Here is a 22,277-nt window from a genome sequence, read left to right on the forward strand (position 1 = left end):
TGGAATACTTAATAAACACGCTGTCCTATCTGTAGTACTTGCCAACTAACTTCTAGGGCATCTCCAAGCATATATAAAAAAAATCCCACCTGGAAGTTGAAGACCTGCTATTCAACGCCTATGTAATCTTCCACTAAAGAATTCAAACAGCCACAAAGCAATGAAGAGCAATACTGTTATCACTGCTGAGACATGGGAATTCTGACATACATGTGATCTCAGCATTAAGGGAAAGACAGCACTAATCTGCTAAAACTCCTGAGGATCTCAGCCCTTCAGGGGGCAACCAAGTTGGTGAGAGGCCTGGAGCACAAGTCTTATGAGGAGCGGCTGAGGGAGCTGGGGCTGTTCAGTCTAGAAAACAGGAGGCTGAGGGGAGATCTGATCGCTCTCTACAACTACCTGAAAGGGGGTTGTAGTGAGGTGGGTGTTGGTCTCTTCTATCAAGTAACTAGTGATAGGACAAGAGGAAACAGCCTCAAGTTGTGCCAAGGGAGGTTTAGATTGGATATTAGGAAAAATTTTTTTACTCAGAGGGTTGTCAAACATTGGAATGGGCTGCCCAGGGAAGTGGTTGAGTCACCATCCCTGTAGATATTCAAAAAGCGAGTGGACAGGGTACTTCAGAACATGGTTTAGGGGGCATGGTTAATGGTTGGACTCGATGATCTTGAAGGTCTTTTCCAACTGAAATGATTCTATAATTCTATGATTCTATGTTAATAGTAGGCCCCATCCTTGTTGGGCTCCTTCACAGTTAAAGCAAAATGCTTCTAGTTTAGACGGAAATGGACTCCAAATGCTTTGCATCTTCTACACAGAAATACTGATAAGCCTAACAGAATAAGCTAAATGCCATTTTCTTGGAAGCTTACCACTTATGGGGTCACTAATACAGACAACTTCTCTGGGAAACTAAGATTTTGGGAGTCTACAACTTGACCTGGCTGTCCCTGCCAGAGTCAACCTATGCTGCAGAGCTCCTAAGCCTATACTGTTGTTCAGAGGCCCAGTAACTAAGAATTCATCTGGGTAATAAAAGCTAAACAGGACAGCTGGTAGCTAAAAGACCCTGGGAAGCTTAGTATTACTTTAATCATGTACATAGTTAATTATATACTCCACATAGCCAAAGATGCACATTTTATCATAATTGTGTGCTGGGGATCAGAGATAAGATCACTTGAAATTTGTGAGGTGCATTTTTATCTCAGGACTGTTAAACTGAATTTATGAATATGAAAAATAATTCAATATCCACACAGAATATCTAAACTGGATTTTTCTATATAATAGTGACTATTACCAGGGAAATTCTGCACAACACTTACTGTAATCATTAAGAGCAAATTAACCACACAGATAATTTTCTGTTGGAACTTTTAGCTAAAGATTTAATGAGTAACTCTCATGTTATCACTATCCAAAACACATTGCTTGTAAAATATAAGAATCAGAAGTAATGAAAATGTCACTTCAAAAACCAAACAGATCTTTAAAGTGTTAGAGAAGCTAAAACCATTCCAAAAATTCTGAATATGAAGTCAAGAAACAGTGAAAAATATCTCCACTGAGAACAAACAAATCTTTAAAAACAAAACAAAACCAAACCAAACCACCTAAGCTAAATTGATAGGCCAAACTCAAAACTGGAGTGGTTTCCCTGGCAAAAGGCACAGTTTTGTGAAAGTGGGGTTTTTTATAATAGAAGTGCTGATGAAACCTTTACTGTACAGGTGAGAATGAAGCAAGCTAGAATAATGTACTTTGACAGCCTTCTCAACTGAAATTATTCATAAATAGCAAATTAAAATGAGCCATTTTTAAAAAGAACTTTTGCAAAATAACCATTATCTGAGAAACACATATTATTTGCAAGCAGTAAGTAGTAACGGAATGGAACCAACAGTCAGCTTTTGAAACGGGGAGCTATGGAACCATTTTGCAATGCCTGAAGAGATTTTTAAAACTCATCTAAATACCATTAAACATCTGCCCTTTTTCTTTCATTGATTTAAACCATTCTGAAGACTCATGATTCAAAAAGGTAAAGATGGTAATTTAAAAACCATGGGGAAAAATTTCTCCCTGAGGAACTCTTCAGAAATGTAGCCACCAGTCTCTGCTAAGTGATGAATCTGTTGTGGTATTGCTTACAGTACAGTATAAATTTATCTAGCATTATCTCCAAGTAATGCATGCATCATTTCACTTGAAGAGAGGACACTAGAGCTACGGCAGCAAACAAAGGAGGTAAGTAGAGAGAGGTCTAAAGAACTAGGTTGCTTTTCTCTGCAGAAGTAGTAAAATCCTTTGCATGAACATTTATGAACATTACAGACATAATTTAACAGCTTAGTTGAAAATACAATTCTGTGTTTCAGGACAAGTGGTGTTACCGAGGTGGGTTCTGTTTGTTCGTTTTGAAAGATTTGGTTCTTATGCTATTTAAAAGTTTAAATATTTCCTATGTTTGCATACAAGGAATTTAAAGCTCTCAGGAGGATAATCTTCACATATTTTTTTTTTTTTTTAAATAGCAATGAATACAGTGTTTCCAAATAATTGTCTTTGTAAATTATTAATTCCAGGGCATAAACCCATAGGGCCATTCTTTTATTTTTGCTTAGGAAATGTCCTTGTATAGTCACCAATTTAAAACCCAAACCAAATCATTTAAGAAGTCATTGCACAGTGATTTATATTGCTTATAAATATCACTTTTTGTAGGGAGGCAGGAAAGCATTAAGACAAATCAGATGGCCTGAATTATTTCACCACAATTCTACATACACATTAACCATTAAAATGATACATAAAATAATTCACTCGCCCAAATCTCCACTTGAACCAAAGATCAGTAATCTATACATCATTTACCCCTCAGTATTTACTGACAAACCACATAGCCCATTTTTCCCTCAGAAAAAAATTTCAATTATCCTGAAATGCTTCAAAGTTTATGTTATATTCATTAATATTCAATTTACGAAATGTAATTATGTGTCCTAGATGAAGTACACTCACATAAAATAAATACTTAGTCTGAGAAAATAGTATCCCTTATTTGTAAATAGCCTGTGTCTCTAGACACCTCTCACAATAAACTGTTTTTAAAAAAAAATATTCAAAGCTATTACTAAACTTAGGTAGCATCAGATTCTTGACTCATGCTGAGGAACACTTCTATTGAAGTGGCCAGAAAGAGTCAATCAGTAAGATAAGGTTCAAGTGGCAGAACCAGGGTCAATAATACTAAACCCTCAATCCACACTCCAAATTAAACCTTGCATACTTTATCAGTGAAGAATTCATGAACTGTCAGTCTAGGCGAGACCAACAGCTCTCCAAATCCAGCAGACACCTCTTTATCTTGCAGAGAATTAAGCTACTTCTTGATCTTTTCCAGTACCACATGGGTAACAATATTTATGTACATTTTCCCAATTTGTCTGGCATACTTGCTGCACTCTGAATCCAAGCAAAAAGCATCAAAGCTGCTTTAATCTATATCTTAGATAAAAATAATACTAAATTTGGAGGAGGAAGTTCTTCTGTGAAGATAGGAAGCAGACTAATAAAAGGCTTGACTTTCTTTAAATCTGTTAATATAACATGAATATCATCTATAACAATATCCAATCTAACTGAATTAGATCTAACCAAAATCCTGAAAACATATGGCAGTGCTGAACTTCATAAGCTGCTGAAGTTGAACAAAAAAGAGTTTTCTTTTAACACACAATATCCTACTCCTTTGATTTAAGGAAATGTGATCTTGAATCATGAGAACTGGTAAAAAGAAAGTTTATCATAGTTTTTTTGCAACTATTTTGTGTTACCAAGTCCTCTCCTAGACATGCCCCTTGTCCTACGTCATAACACAGAAGACAAGCAAAATGCCACTAGCTAGACTCATTTTCCATGATGGCACTTCTGCCAATTTCTTCCAAATTGCAGGACTAGCACTGAACACAATGAACCAATTTCCATCTATCACCAGTGACAGAACCTGGTCTCAGGATGGAAGAGAAGACGGTCTGGTTAGGAGACAGAAGTAATCTTAGTCTTCCCAACACTGTCCTTAAAAGAAGAATCAGGCAAACAAAAATTCCACAATGACAATACCTCCATTGGAACCCAAGTTGTTCCTACAAAAGCCCTCACCATGGACACATGAATTACCCGGAAAAACAAATCTTTGCAGTTTTAATAGGAATGGGTGATACTCTTCTCAGGGACTCCAAGATGTGGGAGCCTGGGGGCACTGAAGGGCAAATAACAGCTCAGCCCAGTTTCATTTTATACCTATGGTTGGATAACAGTCGCCATTAAACTATACCAGTAAATTTCAGCTACAGCTGAAATAAGAAAGTCGCATTGCCAAGCTGGAAGATGATGATGAGTATCATTGACACTGTCTATTTGTGAATGATACTCACAACAGAAAAATCTCAGATGACCTTTCTAATGCCTTTGAGCTTGTGAGTACTCTGAGGGTTACTGAATGTTTGTTCTGCTACCATCTTTACTTTGACCCTTTTCAGGTATGCACAGATTATCAGAATGATTAAACACATTGAGAAGGAAGAATTTAAGAGCCTATAGCTCGACCAGGAGATGCACTTACCTTCCAGAGGATCTTTATTTAAGCCCAGCTGGCTAATAATATATCGAGGGATGTCTGTTTTAATGCCTTGCCCCTCTTTAGCATGGCCTTCAGCTGCTTCCAAAAGATAGTAAAACTCTTCAGGATCAAATTCCTAGAAGAAAAATAATCACCATCATTCTCTCTGTACAAACTGAAGTCTTAAAGCCTAACATAAAAACTTTCTTTGCTTCTTCTATTGCAAATATTTGACATCTTCCTTATTAAAAACAATACCTCTTTATTCTATTACTAGTAGTCTATTACTCTGTTATGATCCTTATACAATGTAACATGCTGTAAGCAATGAAATTTCATACCATTATTTCAGAGCACTACTTTATAAGAATAGTAAGTTCTTCACCCTCAAAACTTCCCATAATATTCAGGGTGAAATGACATAACCAGCAGTGAAAAGATTTCACATACGGAAGACTATCTCCCTGCAGCTGCTTGCATATAAAAATCCACTACTGAAATAAAGAAATTATGTAAATATATTGCTCTCCACTTTTACTTCTAAATGAAATTTTGAAGTATTTTTAATCAATATATATGCACTATGTTTTATGGAAAACACATTAAATAAATCACTAACTTCAGAACAAAGCCAAAATTGTAAGTTGCTGAAAACAATATTTGAACTTCACTGATCTAATTGTTCCAACTCGAGAAATGAAACACCCTCCTTTGGGAACCAACTATTACAACTATCATTTATGCCATGCCTAAAAGGCAAGCCTCAAAGAGGAACAAAAAAATAGAAACTTGTAACCCTGCTTATCCCCCAAGTCCCTTGGAAATATATTTCTTTTACTACCTTCATAGAAGATAAAAATAGGCAAGTATTGAAAGGAACAAGGAAGTTTATTAAAAGGTTTGGGTTTTTTTAAGTAGACTTTATCTACTGGTATGAATTCTTACCAAAACATCTCTCACATAGCCATTACATTCTTCAAGATGTTCATGCCAACCATAGATCACAACAGGTGCAATGCTTATGAGAGTGAGAGCCAGTCAATCATGAAACACTGATGTAACAAATCAGATTTTTTGCTGAGGTAAGTCAGTTCTGTCAAAAGTATCTGTGGAAGCCAGGCAGGCTGCTGACCTAGTTAGCTTCCCTGCTGGTCATTTCGTGGCCTGCCATAACCCCATGGGGCTTTAGTCTGCATGCTGGGTCGCAAGGCTCCTGTCCCAGCTCCTCAGGCTACCCAGGACTTGGAAACAAAACATCCCAACCTGGAACATAGCTTGAGAAATTAGGTATCATGTTTCGTCTTGGAAGCATCCAAACTGCTGCAGCTACCAGGAGTTGCAGTGCATCTGAAATGAAGTGTCTTTGGCATTTTCAGTCTTGTGGAAACAGTCTTAGTTTTTCATTTGTCATGAAACAATTTTCATCATCTTCAGCCTACTTCAAAGTGTTTACCACAAACCCATGAACTGCCCAAACTCTCTTATTTAGCTCAAAGTCTCACAATGGTGCTAAACTGCCTAAAAATCTGAATAGAGTAACTAAGCATTACATGCTGTTTTAGCCTTACTCTCCTCATCTGACATGCTGTACCCAGCTGTATCTCTTACATGTTACTCCTTGGCACTGAAGAACGTACCAACATGATGATGCACACCAAGATTTCCTGTCTACCTTCATCATGAAAACACCATCATCTCCTTACCTGCTGCAGTGGCAGACACACAGCTTCTCCACTTGCTAGTAAGTCAAGGTAATTTCAAAACAGATACTTTTAATCATATGAATGTGTGTGTGTGCATATATATATATCTCTAAATATACACACACATGCATGTATACATACACATGCATGAATAATTAGAAGCAACAAATTTATTTTCTGACATTTACTTCCAACTCATTTGTTCATGTTTCATTTTCCACGTACAAATGGAGTAAAATCTTTCAATATTTGGCAGTAGCTCTTGGCACACATGAAACTGCAAAAGCTTTATTCATATGATTATAAAGTGAATAAAAAAAGGAATTCACGTACCACGAACACCTGAGCCAAGATCACCATCAGAAAACTGACAGCATTACTGCATGGTATCTGAAACTTCTCATGACAAAATTGCTGGATTTATTTCCTACAATGCTATGAACTTTCTTACAGAGGCTGAAGTTTTCCATACCTAGTATCTATTTCAGACAGACATTCCAAAATATCAGCCAATATTACTCTAAAGTTTCCAGAGGGACACTATGGAAAAACAATATTGTTTCTGTAAGATTACATGATTCCGATGACATTTATGGAGTAGGCTTAACACCTTCTTTCATGAGAAATGTATTGTTTTGTGACAGTATGCATAAATTTGTTCAAGCTACCTGCTACAGAAACACACTGTGCAGAGTTGTTACATTCCAGCTTAAATCTTCTGTAGATCCCATCTGAAGTAAGAGCACTAAGGAAGCTGTGCTGGTTTTCTCTGCAATTGCTGCTCTGAAACTCTGAACTAAGAGATACAGTCATCTCCTAGCCTTGCAACATGGTCCTTCCACTCGCATCGGCAGACCCAGCAGAAGGAGGGATACAGCACGCACAAGAACTCTGCTTGAAGTGTGGTAAGGAAAGCAAGTAGCCTAGAATAAAATACTAAGGGCAGAAACTGGGAGCTAAGTGAATGGAGATTTGAATTAGCTAGCTATAAAACTTGGCATTTTGGGAGAATGAACTAACGGGCAAATAGGTCACCAGGAGAGAACTTGAATTAAAAACCTAAAAGACAATGATGATACTGGGGGCAGGGGAAGGTGGCAGAGAGCCAGCAAGCATAGAAGGGAAGGATAAAGCATCATAAAGAAGCCTTGGTCTATCAGGCCACAGGATGTATTTAAGGGCATTTTTAGTTGTGTGATGACAGAGAAGGACGCAGACCAGAGGGAAAACAAGACATTGTACGAGAAATTGAGCAAAGAGGTGGAGAAAGGTTATGTGAACCCTGGGAATGGAGCAGGTGAGATCACACTAGATAGAGAATGAGCATTTCAGGGTTCAGGGCGAAGGAGTAACACAAGTTTGGATTCAGTGGCACAGGCAGGACATGCTAAGGCATCCTCTTATGTAAAGCCTGCCCTTTTTTTTTTTTAAACATCTCTTCAATGCTGATTCAGAGCACATACCTTATTTTAGGTTCCTTCTGAACTGCAAATCATGAACAAACTGCAACTGGGAACACTGAAACATGGTATTTCCAAAACAAAACACAGGCAGCTTTCAAAATGCCATGGCTGTATGAGCCAGGTTGTGGATTAACTGTGCCACAAATGAAGAGACACAGCACAGAGCCAAAATCAGGTTGGAAAGACTTACTAGCTCAGATTCAGTGCCATGCAAATGCAGTTATGACACTTTAAGGCATAACTTGAGTCTAGCAGCAGGTTAGTGACTCCCACACAAGCCTTGCCAGCCTCAAATAGCTGTATGCAGCATCCACACTGTGATCCCGGTATTGGCAAGCAGAGTGGCTCAACAAAGTCAACTCGGGCTGCCTGCCAGGCCTGTTGGGACTGAGGCTGGCTCTTACATAGTATTTGGGTGTCTACGCTGTCCTCCTGAGTACACGGTGTTCTGCAAGGGTTTATTAGTTCCACTGAACAACTGAAGCACATTGGCACTGTGCGTAGGAGGAACGTCCCGCACCTGAGCCACCCCAGCTCCCACAGCATGGGCAGGCAAAGCAGAAACACACCCACATGGCCTCACACAAGCTAGCCCAGTCAGGCAACATCAGTGCTATGCTCATGCATAAATAAGTTAACTCTTCTGCTCCTTCTGGTCCCCAGTATAATTCCCAACTACCTGTATATCCAGATACCCTAACCCCTCTTGCTGCTGTTCCCCCCAGATCAGGTACTGCATAGCTGACTGCAAGCTGCTTATAGCTCTGGCAGCTGTTGAGTGAAATGAAATTATTAAACTTGTAAGAAGGAGAACAACAACAACAACAACAACAACAATGGGAGAACCACCAAGCAGTTATGATTCTGGAACAGTCTTCCCAAGGAATAGCAAAGTCTAACAAAACAACAGAAAAACCCAATTGGTTTCGAACTGGAGCTTCCTCCATTGATGAAAAGGATTCTATAACATAGTATTTGCAATAGCAGGGAACCAAACACAACTGCAGGAGGTCCCTGCCAGTCCCATGTTCCTGAAATAAAAGCAGAAAGGATCCCACCAACAATGAAGCCCTACCCCACTGTTTACAATCGTTTTTTGAAACATGTCAAAGGGCCTTGAATACTAAGCCAGAAACCTTCATACACTAACAAGAGAAAAACCTACTTATAGTAAGCATGGTCTTACCAGGCATTCCAATAAACGAGCAGGACGAGCAATAACTATCAGGATTTTTCGAACAAGTTGCTTAATAAATGCCATTTCTCCACTCTCTGATCGCTCTTGAGCCTAAGAGATAAAAATAAAGCGATAATAAAACAAACCGCAGTCGATGCACTACTGATATCTGGGACACCTTTGAGGGTTTGAACCATCTACTTGAGATAAACAGCACATCAATTTCAAGATGCCAGCAGAAATAACAAGGATTTGAGCAACACTGTAATTTCAAATTGAAGTAATCCCATTCGTACAATTCTAACACTGTAACAACAAAATAAAAGTGCCTACAATGAACATAAACCTACTTTCTACTACTTTTTTTTCCCTCAACTTACACAGTATTATTACCATCAGTTTTGCAAAAGGGACTACATCTCAATACAACATTCACCTCTCTACACATACAGTTGTGTCTCAATTTGTTAATTTTAGGATGAAATGAAAACTGACCTACAGAATATTAATAAACATAAGCAACATCCATGCCAAATGATACTCATTTCTTATGGTCACGTGTCATACTAAAATGACAATGACATATATATATAAAAAAACCTATACTTGCAGAGAGGTTCCATATAAAGGTACATGTAGAAAGGAAGACAATGAAAAATTGAGTTCTACAAAAGATTACAACAAAGGGCGGAAAAATGCTATAAAAGAAAACATACGGAAAAAATACTTCCAGAAGGTTTGATACCATTTGCACAATGGGCTGAACTGCATTTCAAATTTCTTTCAAATGTTCCCCTCTAAGAACAAATTATATAATTTAAGGATTATAATGAATGCAAAGAAACCATATCATTCTCCTTCTGATTAAAATATACTCAAAGTCCTCTACTCAAATATCAAAGCATTTCTTTGTTCTGAACAGTAGAAACCACAGACTTAAGTTTTTCATCATCTCTTGTTTATTCAAAACCACAACAAGATTTAAGAAACTAACATTTAAAAGTGATTAGCATGGACTAATAAGTACTTTTCAAATAATAGATTTCTTATATTTTGGTAAGTTAAAAAAACATATGAAAACATAAAGCTACATATTGCTCTTAATATAAGCACTGACATTTTAAAAAACACCAAATATCTGAGAAGAATTAATCTGTAAAGTTTAAAGAAGGAAAGCAGAAACAGGTACAAATACCATCTAGCACTCTGTAACAGGTTTTGAAAGAACCTTAACTGGACACAAGCATTTGTGTTATGTACACTATCAACCAAGTCCAAAGAAAACTCTTTTGCAAACAAAACACCTGCCTATTTTAATCCCCAGCAAAGTTTAAAGCACCTTTGTACAGTTTTGTGAACACTCAGGTGTGTATATGAACAACCAACTCAATACATGTTATGTTTAAGAGGGATGAAGCAGGAAAGCATTCAGGTCCACTTGACCTTGACCTTAGAATTACAAAAATGTTGGGTAAACCAAACTGCTCAAACCTCAAGGGAGTCTTCCCCTAGTTATGCAAAGTAATCGCAACATGCCAAATAGTGGTAAGAGATGCGGCTTTCTACTGAACGTCGCAGCTGGGAATTGACAACAAATTAATTACACGAATGCGAAGCAGAACTGAGTGCCCATAATCAAGTTGTATGAAGAGAAAGTTTTCTTACTGTCATATTACGCTATTAACAGGTATTATGCACTTGACTCAAAAGTTAAGTCTGAATATTTTAAGGTATTATGTTTTTGCAGAACAGGAAATTTTTACATGACAAAGAATTAGCATCATAGAACATGACAAAATGACTGATTTGGTGCTTTTTTAATAATGCACTGCTTTATATGCAGATTGGAGAATACCTTGCTAGAGTGGGGTTTTTTAGTGGGTTTCGGGGAGGATGTTAGGTGAATGGGTGAACATGTACTCTAAACTTTACTTATTGTGTAGCAATTTTAAGGGATATATTGCTGACAGTGATTAACAGTGTTAACAGTGGTTCAGTGAATCTTAGCTTAGACATGTTTCCTTGTATTTTGACATTATCACTACCATAACATAATTAATAGTCTGTTATCTCCAGTCAACTGGCCAATTCTGCCTGCACTTTGACATCGTAAAAATGCAAGTATTTCACAAGAAGGTCACTAGTTCAAACTTCTTTTGACTAGTAAGCAAGCTCTATATATTTTCTCTGTTTAAAAAAACAGGGTTTCAATAATCCAGAAATAAATCACGGATGTCTTAAGCTTTGCATTGCTTTATGATGAGAAAAAGTTCAAAATACGGTAATTACAGAAAACCTATTTACAGAATAGAAGTTAACAAAAAAGCAGCATAGGGGAAAAAAACCCCAAACCAACCAACCAAAACCTTTAGCAACTGCTCCTGCATTCAAAAGAAAGCAGAAAAAAGGACATAAATTAATGCAGGCATGGTATCTTAACATCTCAGTTAGAAAATTTCAAGTCAATATCAAATCTGCTTGTCTATCACATTAACTTTGGCTCATAATGTGCTATCAAATCCCACACAAATGAGTACATTACATGCTGTACTCGTTTTTAAAATGATGAACTCATAAACTGCAGTGACTTTTGTCATAGCACATTTATTTTGTCAAGTTCCAAGTTCTTCTTAATTCATTTAGCTGATTATTCCATGGAAGTTTCAACACTTTTAGAAATGACATTATTTCTGTTAATAAACAATTTAATTATGAAAATATTATAAATATTTAAATAATTAAATAACCTCTAACTAATGGAAGGCTAAGGGTTGCTGTCTGCTTTCTCAACACAGTAGGCAATTAGTAGGATTGATAAAGTGCAAAGTGTGTTATGTTTCCTCATTTATCCACAGTAAATGGAATAGCAAGCCTCCTCACTCAGGGCTTATGCACAAACTCCTGTAAGCAATTTATAACTTGCACTGCATGACAAAATGCTGTTGTTTTTGAAATCTTTACAACCCATCTATTCCAGACTAGTACACCAGAATGTCTTATAGTCTTTGTAGTGGTCATAATGTAGACTAAAACTGCTATGAATAACACTTTGACGGTTATTTGAGTGAAGTCATGATTATTTCAAGATAACAACTCTTAGGCAAACAGATTTAAACAGTTTTTCAAGCAAACATAACTGTAGTCTCATGGCTCATACCTCCTGTAGCAATTTGTCTAATTTCTGCTGTAATTCAAAGAAGTATCGTGATGTGATGAGGCCCTGGTGGGATTTATCCAAACAATCTCGAGCCAGTTCTGTGATCTGATGGTGGGTAAAACTAAGCACTCCATCTGCCAAGGGAAGGACATTCTCTGGAGAATGATTTCTTATAATGTCCTGAAGCCTCTCTTCCATCTGAGCTGTGGCCTATAGACAGATACATGATACATTAAAAACAGCTTTACATGAAACTAACAACCTCAAATGTTATTTCTGATTCCACAACAATTCTGTACTGCCTAAGTTACATAGCTGGAATGCATGAAATGACTGAAGCAAAAATGCAAGCAAATGGAAAGGCAAAGTGACAAGATGATGCTTCCCCGCATTACAAATCCAGAAAAGCAATAGCCTTACTGTTCTACTATGCAGATCCTCCCCTTTGGCTGTCACTGGTGATGAACTGTGCACTAATCTTGTGACGATCACTAAACAGAACTAAAGGAACACCCATGTCCAAGTCAAAATAATAATTAAAAAAAAGAGAACTCATGGGGGTCTACTTTGTTATGCTAAAGCAGCAGAACTACAGACCAGAGTATCTTCCTTCCTTCCATACGGGTGATAACACGAAAATATTTCAATGGGCAGAGTTTGAATGAATATTGACTGATTAAAAGCACCACAGGCTCGCTAGTCCTACCAGATGTGTCTGCAGGCTGCTTGATGTGTCTGTTCTACAGAACCAACTGTCAGGTTCTCACAAAGCTGCAGATGCTTAAAAAAGCCTTAAAGATATTTTTATTAAAAAGTAACTCCACACCTCTTAGTTCCTATCTCAAACACTCATTAGAGTGGGTTGTTCCACACTTCAGATTGCTGCTTAATCACTCTGCAAATACTGACAAATCTCACTTCATATTTCTATGAAGCAATATGAAGAAATTTCTTCTATTTTTAGGCACTTTTTGGAACAGTATCAGTTTTACCTTATTTTATTTTCCAGGGCTCATCAAAATCCTAGCAGCAACCAAGAGCACAGTGCTCCAAGCTACACACCTGTACCTAGGAACTCATTTGTGCCTCAGACCTCTGGACATGACAGCAACTGTCCTCATTTGGTATCTCATACTCAAACCCCCGTAACTATGTAATGATCTTCACAATTAAAATAAGTATATAATGAGTGTTTTGGAAAAGGAATAAATGCCACTGAAGGAAGGAATTTGCAGGTATTATCAGCAGATGCTGCATAAGACTTAGCAACAAAAACTAGTTTTGGTTTACTAATTCAGTATACATTTGCCCCAAGAACACACCACCTATTGAAATTGAATGTACCATCCATTTCCAATCAGCAGAATATATTACCAGCATGATTCATTTCAAAACCAGTTCAGCAGCTCTGCCAAATGAATGTCCAGTTCTCAGCAGGGATTTTCTTTATTGTGATTTTATCTTTGTAATAAGAGCTTGGTGATGCTTTATGAAAGCCATTACAGTGTTGGATCATTAGTTCCCATAACAAAAACACCACTTACTTAAAACCTATGTAGCCTATCAATTTAGATACTGGGTATCTTAAATATAATTCATTACCTTTGGGAACCTTTCTTTGTAGACATGGTTCATCATAATTATTTCATTGTCACAGCAGGCAGGAGAACGTCCAGGGCTGCAAGCAAAGCAAATTACCCCTTTAAACTTGTCTCAGCATGAACTACAATTAGTTATTATATTTTTGTACAGTTTATTTGCAAAAAAAAGCCAACACAGGCTTCACTGAAAAGGTACATTCTCTCATCAGTGGCACACTTGGTTCCTTTCTGCTATTTCTGACCAGGCCCTAAAGATTATTCCATGTGCTTGACACCTAACGAACTATGTTATTTTCTTAGTTTGTAACTACACTTCAGGATACAGGCAGTTCTGCAACACTTGTGAACATCACCTTTTTCTCAGAAGGCCAACAGAGATATATTTAACTGTTAATTATGGCTATACCTGCCCCTTTGAAGGTTACATACAATCAAAATAGCAAGACCTGACTAAGAACTCTGTTACCTGCAAGTGAAAAACTTGAGAAGAATCAGTCTTTTTTTTTTTTTTTTTCCCCCTTTTTCTTTTTTTAACAGATCATTAAAAAAAAAAATCAAAACTATCTATTTTCAATCTGACCAGCAGGTAAAGGCAGCAACATCCTACATATGCATGGGTTCCATCAATGCTGGGGCACTGTGCCTGTAAAAAAAGCACAAGACTCGAAGGAAAACAATCCATAAATGGTACCTATGGCCTTGGCTAACCTACAAAACTGCTTTTTGCTATTATGAGCCTCATTGTCTGTTATAAATTCCTTGAAAAATCTCCATCTGGTTTTCCTGGGTGGGTGACACTGGTCCATTCAGTCTGGTCTAAAAGACGTGGAGTAGGAAAAAGACCCCACAAAGGGCATGCTGTCCTCTAGGAGTGACTTTATCATAACATGTACATAAGGCCTTCTTGCATGAGCAGAACTGGCTTTTGGCTTTCTAAAAGGGCAAAAATGAACACTAAAATTTGACCCAAGATATCACAATGGTGGGTCCCTTTAACTGATATGGACAATATCTTTGGGGACATCCACTGGCAAATCCGCTGAGGACAGGGAAGGTACATAATTTCATCATAACACTTCTGCAGCATAATCCCCTCTCTGAAAATGCTTGGCTCTTGTTTCTTCCTTGGAGCATTTCTATACATTCTGTGAATTCAAATGGCAGATTTTAAGTTTTTTAAGTGCTAAAAGCATAACTGAAATTGAAAAAAAATTTAAATATGTGGCAATAAATACAATACAGTTTCAATCGGTAATCTTCTAATGAATTTTTTTTTTCTAGTAATTGTTGTGCACTTTCATGTAGGTAATAACTACATTTGTCACAATAGACTACACAGATTTTAAAATAAAATAATAAAAAAGCAGAGTTAAAATATATGGCACTAAAAAACTCATTCCTTAAGATTTGTGTACCTGTGAAACTATTTTTAAACTTTTGAAAGTATCGATACAACAAGTGGAGATATAATACTTCTTTTTTTTTATCTTCCAGTTCTTGAAAACTTACCCATAAAATTCATCTGCATTTTCCAAACCTAAACTATTCGGACAGTTTAGAACTGATCTTGGATAAAACACATCTTACATGAACAGCCACTGCAAATGAAATGCAGAGGCCTAGACTTTGGGAAACAGGAAAGTGAAGTTCACCTTGGTTAAAGAAAATAAACAAGTGCATAACCCCCCACCCACCCGCCCATTTGTTCTTTCACATTTCTTTCCAGATAGTCCTAGGATATAAATACATTTTGAATTACTTTTGCAAATAAAGACTTTATTCTGTGAACAGTTTGAACTCTGGAAAAGAACCAGTGCTACAGTCAGATCAATCATGAGTAGCTCATCAAGACAGTTCATGCAGGCTAGTTGCCTTCATTAAGACCTAGCTTACAATGTTAAACCACTGAAGTAAGCCATGATCAAAACCAGGGGCAAGAATTTAAAAGGACTCTTTAATTCAGCCTCAGATACATACTTCTTGTATTATACTTCAGCAATTTCACAAATAGTAAATGCCCCCAATGTACAAAACCATGACACTCCACAGTCTGTGAATTTAGATCCAACTCCTATTTCCAGATAAACAAACTCACCTGAGACTTCGGGACCGAGGGCGCATTGCAGTGGTCCTGCACCTGTTATCACTGGCAATGCTCTCAGTAGTACAGAAATGTTTAGACAAAAAATGTAGTTCATCAGGTGTTGGTTGGTATGGTAACTGGTGTAGCTTCTCTTGGGATGAGCAGGATGACTACAAGAACAGAACAGAACACAAGCTTCTATCAGAGTGAAAAAAACATTTTCAAGACCATATTCAGTGCTCATGAATAAAGCCATTTAATTTAAAAATTATAGTTACTGTTCCCCATGCCTGACTACCAATTTAAAGATGAAAAATAATTAGTCTTACTTAATGAGCTAAATATGGAGTAAATATAAAAAAAAAAACAAACTACTTCAGTCCCAGAAGAAGGAGCCATTGCATTTCAAAAGTTCAAATTTCCTCTAAGGCAGAGATGACATCTAAGTTCAGTAACACACATCAATACGTAAGAATAGTTAAAACAGGGTCTGCTGAAAATTAATTATTTGAGTAGGACAGCATAACTGTAGAGTACAACTTATTGCCACAACACAAACTGTAAATTTACATAATGAAGGTACTTCATTATCCATAGCTAAGACATTATTGATGCTTTTTAAAATAAAATTAAATATAATCTAAATTCTTGCTGAAAAAAATTCATACGCTGTTTTCTTATAAAACCCTGTACACTCAAAATGAAGTGAAAGAACTTAATACATTTATCAAGAAAGGTTCTATGCCTGACAAGAGTGAAAGGGATTACATTATACTAAGTGGTTTGTTTGAAAAGTGGAAGATACAGACAGGTATGAAATTGGATGTGCTACCACAACAACTAGCCTTGCAAAATATCATATTTTACTGTCTTTTAGGCAGCGCAGCAGGCTACCTAAGCCACACTAAATGTTTGGAAGTAGAACCTTGAAACTACTTCCCTGAGCCTGGATTTGATGTCCTTGTAGAGACTTGTGTGGTAAAGGCTGAATATACGCTAATTCCTAGGAACTCAAGAAAATACTACTTATCACACTAGATCTCATGAAATCATCTCTTAAAAGCAAAAAAAGAAGAAAACGCACTGCTGGGAAAGTTTAACTCACACAAGACTGGTCTAAGTAGGAAGGCTGTATCACATCAGAACAAGTTAAAGTTAGCAAGACTGCATTACCTGCTTTGCTGCAGGCTAAGAAGCACGCACACCAAGAATTTACCACAGTTCATTCATGTGACAGGTAGTAACTTGTCAAATCACAGTAACTCATTTATGAAATTCAGCCATAGCACATTACCAGGCATAATTCAGCACACAGCATAGATAAGTCCTTTCTTATCTGACACTATGGCAGCTAGTTGCAGATAACCTCGTGACATACTTCCTACAGCCACACTCCATAAGATAAGATACTCTAGCACAGCGCGATTTCCCAATACAGACCATCACAGATGGCTATTTCTATAAAATCAATCTCTACCTCTTCAGCTTCACGGAATTCTGGGAAGATCAGGAGGACAATAACCCATATGACACTTTTCCTCATATAAGGTGCCACAGATTCTAGATGTAACAGGATTAAAGTGAGAATCTTCCTTTCGCTAACTACTCTCAGTTGTATCAGGTCCATCACAGGCACAGAGCGCATTTTCTTGGAGGCCTGAATTCTGATCTCTGTACAAATCCAAATTCTCATAGCAAAACTATTTAAAAAATCAGCTCTCCTGGCATTCTAGAATAGCTGCTCCAAAAATCATGTAAGATCTAACACATTTTTAATATGCACAACCACAGTGCACCACGGCAATGCAAATTGTTCTTCCAACACAGAAAGGTAAATTTGTAGCCAATACCAGCTAATGTAACCCCAAAGTCTCTTTCCTCATCTTCTTACCCTATTTCCCCATCCAAATAAGCTTCCAAGAATATAACCTACTGCCAAAAAAACACAAACGAGTATTCTCTCACTATCATTTTTATAGGTTTTCTCTCCTAGAAGAGACACATCATCTCAACTGCATCTCATAGCTGGCAAGATCTGATCCAACTTTGCTAGAATACAACACACAAAGAGTTTCTTTTCAATCAAATAATCTTAGCAGGAGATATTTTCATTTATTTCAGCTTTGGTGTGAGAACTAGTATATGTGGTACTAGCACCACTTCTAAGCCCACGATCTTCCATTAAATTGGTAATTCCATCATTCTCTTCACTTTCAATATCAAAAAAAAGAAAAAACAGGCTAACAAGAAATGGTTAGCTACACTCACCTGAGCTTAACTGTGATTACTATACAGACCCTTCTGCCCATGCTTTGACTTTCAGTTGCTTGTAAAGATCAAAGTTGTGCTCTGCTGTGATGTGTAAAAACTGTTTCTGCTCTCCAGCTAATAAATCTCTGGATTAATGTGACTCTCCTTTATCCAACACTGAAAAGGGAGCATTCTGTACGTAGGCTACTGTGTGTGAAGTGGTCTCTTGTTGCCTCTAAGAATTTTTAAGAATGTCGAGGAGAAGGTTGTACAGTGCTAGCTGTTTCAGATTCTGAAAAAGTACATTAAACCCATTAGATGGGCACACTTCCAGCTTTCATTTTCTGATTCACATGTGTTGCCCAGTGGGTAAAAAAAAAAAAAACAAACCTGAAAAGCATCTCTACTAAGAAACAATGAAATAGTGACTAAATTTAAAATGCAGAGGTTATCCCACTGCTTTCGCAGGGCTCATCAGCAGTAGAAGATTCTTGGGGAAGGAAACCCCCCCCCTAACCATAAGAAATATATGGCATGAATTCTCTACTGCTGGTTTCTTCAACAAAATTCAAACTTATTTATTAGGAAAAAAGGTTTCTTTCCACAAGTCAGAAATTGTTTGTTCAATGCTAGGGAAGACATCTATTTTAATATTTATATGATGTGATCTAGTCAGGAAATATTAAGGGAGAATTCAACAACAGTCTATTACGGAAGTTAAGATACCCAAGTCCATAAATGACAGCGCTATATTTTTTTCATAAGAAATGTAAAAATTATGTAAAACTGCTCCACATTCCAGGATGCATACAGTAGTTAGTAAACTTAAGTGGAAAAGAAGTATATGACTACAATTACCGTTATAAAATTGACGATGTCAAAGAAAAAGCATATGAGTATGGACTGAAAATTAAAACTGTGTTTTGATATGTTTCTGACACAGCTTTTCACTTCCTTTCTAGCACAAGCCTGTTTCTTATAACCATGATGGGGTTGCTATCGCAATTACTTATTATCTGACATAACCTCCTTTATGTCAATATATTTTAAGTGAAGAGTACAGTGTATCTGATCTAGTTCCAATGAAAGGCGTACAAACATGCACTATAAAAAGTGGTTAGGGAATTAATGTGAAACCAAGCAATTTTCTTGGCAAAAGTAAGATCTACACAGAAAGGAAAGCAGAGGTGAAAAATTAGTGCTGCTGAGGAACAGTTCTTAACATACATGAAATCCCTCAACCTGGTTTGAAGTCAGCAAGTATTTATTTGAGTTTCCAGAAGCCTTTGTGGACAAAAATAAAATAAGAGTTGATCATAACATAAAATGATCATGTTTCATCAGTGTATAGGCTGCGGAACTCAAATATTTCACACTCAGGGGAAGAGAAATCTTACTTAAATTGCAAAAGAAACATTTAAAAAAAAAAAATCAGATATCAGGTGACCAATAATATGTATCATTCATAAAACAGTACATTTGTTAATGATACAACCCTAAAGGTAAAAAACAAGGCTAAAGATACAAAACAATTTTTGAAAAGTCATAGTTGGATCTACAAGGACCAAGCCCTTTACTGCAGAAGATGTAACTTTCAAAATGCCAACTATTTGCTATTTTCAAAGCAGGCTTCCTCCACAGCTCTATCTCGCCAGTCTCTCAGCTGTGACTATCACAACATACAGCTTAGTTCCAGGTTGTAACATGATGCAGTACTTCCTCTCCAGTGTAGAGGTGTGCAAGATGTGCAAAGGTACAGATTCATACTTCTCCCACTGCCTAGCTGTATTGGCTTTGTGTGGCAAGGTTTTGGTAGCGGGGGGGGGGTGGGGGGGTTACAGGGGGGGCTTCTCTGAGAAGCTGCTGGAAGCTTCCCGTGTCTGACAGAGCCAATACCAGCCGGCTCTAAGACGGACCTGCTGGTGGCCAAGGCCGAGCCCATCAGTGATGGTGGTAGCGCCTCTGTGATAACATTTTTAAGAAGGAAAAAAAGGTTGCTGGGACAGACAGAAACAGCAGCTGAGAACAGGTAAGAGAAACAACCCTGCAGACACCAAGGTCGGTGAAGAAGGAGGGGGAGGAGGTGCTCCAGGTGCCAGAGCAGAGATTCCCCTGCAGCCCATGGTGAAGACCATGGTGAGGCAGGTTGTCCCCCTGCAGCCCACGGATGTCCACGGTGGAGCAGATATCCACCTGCAGCCCGTGGAGGACCCCACGCCGGAGCAGGTGGATGCCCGAAGGAGGCTATGACCCCATGGGAACCCTGCGCTGGAGCAGGCTCCTGGCAGGACCTGCAGATCTGTGGAGAGAGGAGCCCACACTGGAGCAGGTTTTCTGGCAGGACTTGTGACCCTGTGGGGGACCCACGCTGGAGCAGTGTGCTCCTGAAGGACTGCACGCCGTGGAAAGGACCCATGCTGGAGCAGTTCGTGAAGAACTGCAGCCCGTGGGAAGGACCCATGCTGGAGAAGTTCATAGGACTGTCTCCTGTGGGGGGGACCCCACGCTGGAGCAGGGGAAGAGTGTGATGAGTCCTGCCCCTGAGAAGGATGAAGCAGCAGAAATAACGTGTGATGAACTGACCATAAACCCCATTCCCTGTCCCCCTGTGCCGCTGGGGGGTGTAGGTAGAGAATCCGGGAGTGAAGTTGTGCCCAGGAAGAAGGCAGGGGTGAAGGGAAGGTGTTTTGAGATTTGGTTTTATTTCTCATTACCCTACTCTGGTTGACTGGTAATAAATTGAGTTAATTTTCCCCAAGCTAAGTCTGTTTTGCCCATGACGGTAAATGGTGAGTGATCTCTCCTGTCCTTATCTCAACCCACAAGCCCTTTGTTATATTTTCTCTGCCCTGTCCAGCTGAGGAGGGGGGAGTGATAGAACAGCTTTGGTGGGCAGGATCTCATGCACTGCCATGGTACACACCACAAGTCAGGTGGTACATGCATGGCAGGGAGCTGACACAAGATCACATCAAAAGGATTGCTCTAGCAGGCAAAAATTAACAAATTAGACTTATATTTATCCTATTATGTATCCCAAATAATTCTTCTATTCTAATTATAGCCATCTAAAATGCTAAATATCTAACCTATTACCATGCACTAACATCTCACTATTGTCAAGGAAAAAAGACAGGCAAATGCATGATTCATCCCATCTTAAGATAGCAGTCTAACCTAGGATGGATGAATCATGTCAGACTGGTTTCTCTTTCTTTTCATTATCAAGGCAGCCTCACTTAAGACTTGATACCTAACTACCATAGTTAAAATAAGACAGTATGTCTCCCCTCCTACTGCTCCCACAGATCAAAAGGGTGCAGTTAAACACTACACACTGCCAGAAAATATCTCTAAGCAAAGCACACTTTGCCTAAAGTTTTCTTCTATTTCAGTGAAGCAAAGCAGTTTCGTAACGCATGTTAATTCAAAGTCTATCAACAGTTACAAAACCTACATTGCCTTCTCCTAAGAGAAGCAAGCTACAATGAGAAGATATGGCATGTAATAGAAATCTATCAGCACAGCGAAGTGGATACTTACAGAAACAGTTGAGCTGGGTGTATTTGTACCATAGCCAGAAGAAGGGAGAGAAGCCAAAGACCAGCGGCGACCATCAGTCCTGTTGTGAAACCAAGGTTAGTCAAATGAACATCGCAGTATCCCAATACAGAAACATCTGTGGAAGTATGACTGTGTAAAACTGCATTCCAAGACCATAATACAAACAGGGGTTTTAATAAAGAGTCAACTTTCACAGGGGACCACAATAAACAAGCATTCAGCAAGGATGACTTAGGCTTACAGGTTTATTTTTAAGTGTGTTTTTTCTAGTTAAAAATCTGTGAGATGAAACAACCAGGAAGTGAATGAACAGTCCACAGAACTGGTGTCTCACTAATAGACGTAGAAATGGACCAGTTAGTCTTCACAACTTTCAGGTCCATTGGATGAAAATTAATGAGAAGCAAATTAAAAACTTGTGAACAAATGCAAACCACAATGCTCTGAACCACAGAACAACCACCACAGTCTGCTTGAAATACAAGGGTAGTGCTTTCTTAAGTGACTTCAGTACAGGATACCAGCAAACTAGCAGGCTAATGTCAAATAACTGCAAAGAATGATTAGGAAAAACAAACCTCTTAAATGTTAGATATGTAAATCAGGAAAAACAATTTTGCAACAAAAATCATGCTCACTCAGAATAATAATA

General features: G+C 38.1%; 1 protein-coding gene across 14 annotated transcripts in view; it reads right to left on the minus strand.

Moving 5' to 3' along the window:
- Positions 1-22,277, minus strand: part of MAST4 (microtubule associated serine/threonine kinase family member 4) — a 319,996-nt gene that overhangs the window by 42,624 nt on the left and 255,095 nt on the right. For all 14 annotated transcript variants that reach the window (XM_052776790.1, XM_052776788.1, XM_052776787.1 and 11 more), the window contains 6 exons: positions 21,605-21,683; positions 15,824-15,981; positions 13,730-13,805; positions 12,128-12,337; positions 8,980-9,081; positions 4,631-4,763 (listed from right to left, as the gene is read on the minus strand). In XM_052776790.1, the coding sequence (XP_052632750.1) occupies positions 4,631-4,763; positions 8,980-9,081; positions 12,128-12,337; positions 13,730-13,805; positions 15,824-15,981; positions 21,605-21,683 (758 nt within the window). The remainder of the gene's footprint in view (positions 1-4,630; positions 4,764-8,979; positions 9,082-12,127; positions 12,338-13,729; positions 13,806-15,823; positions 15,982-21,604; positions 21,684-22,277) is intronic.

This window comes from Harpia harpyja, chromosome Z (genome assembly GCF_026419915.1).
Source record: "Harpia harpyja isolate bHarHar1 chromosome Z, bHarHar1 primary haplotype, whole genome shotgun sequence".
Taxonomy (NCBI): domain Eukaryota; kingdom Metazoa; phylum Chordata; class Aves; order Accipitriformes; family Accipitridae; genus Harpia; species Harpia harpyja.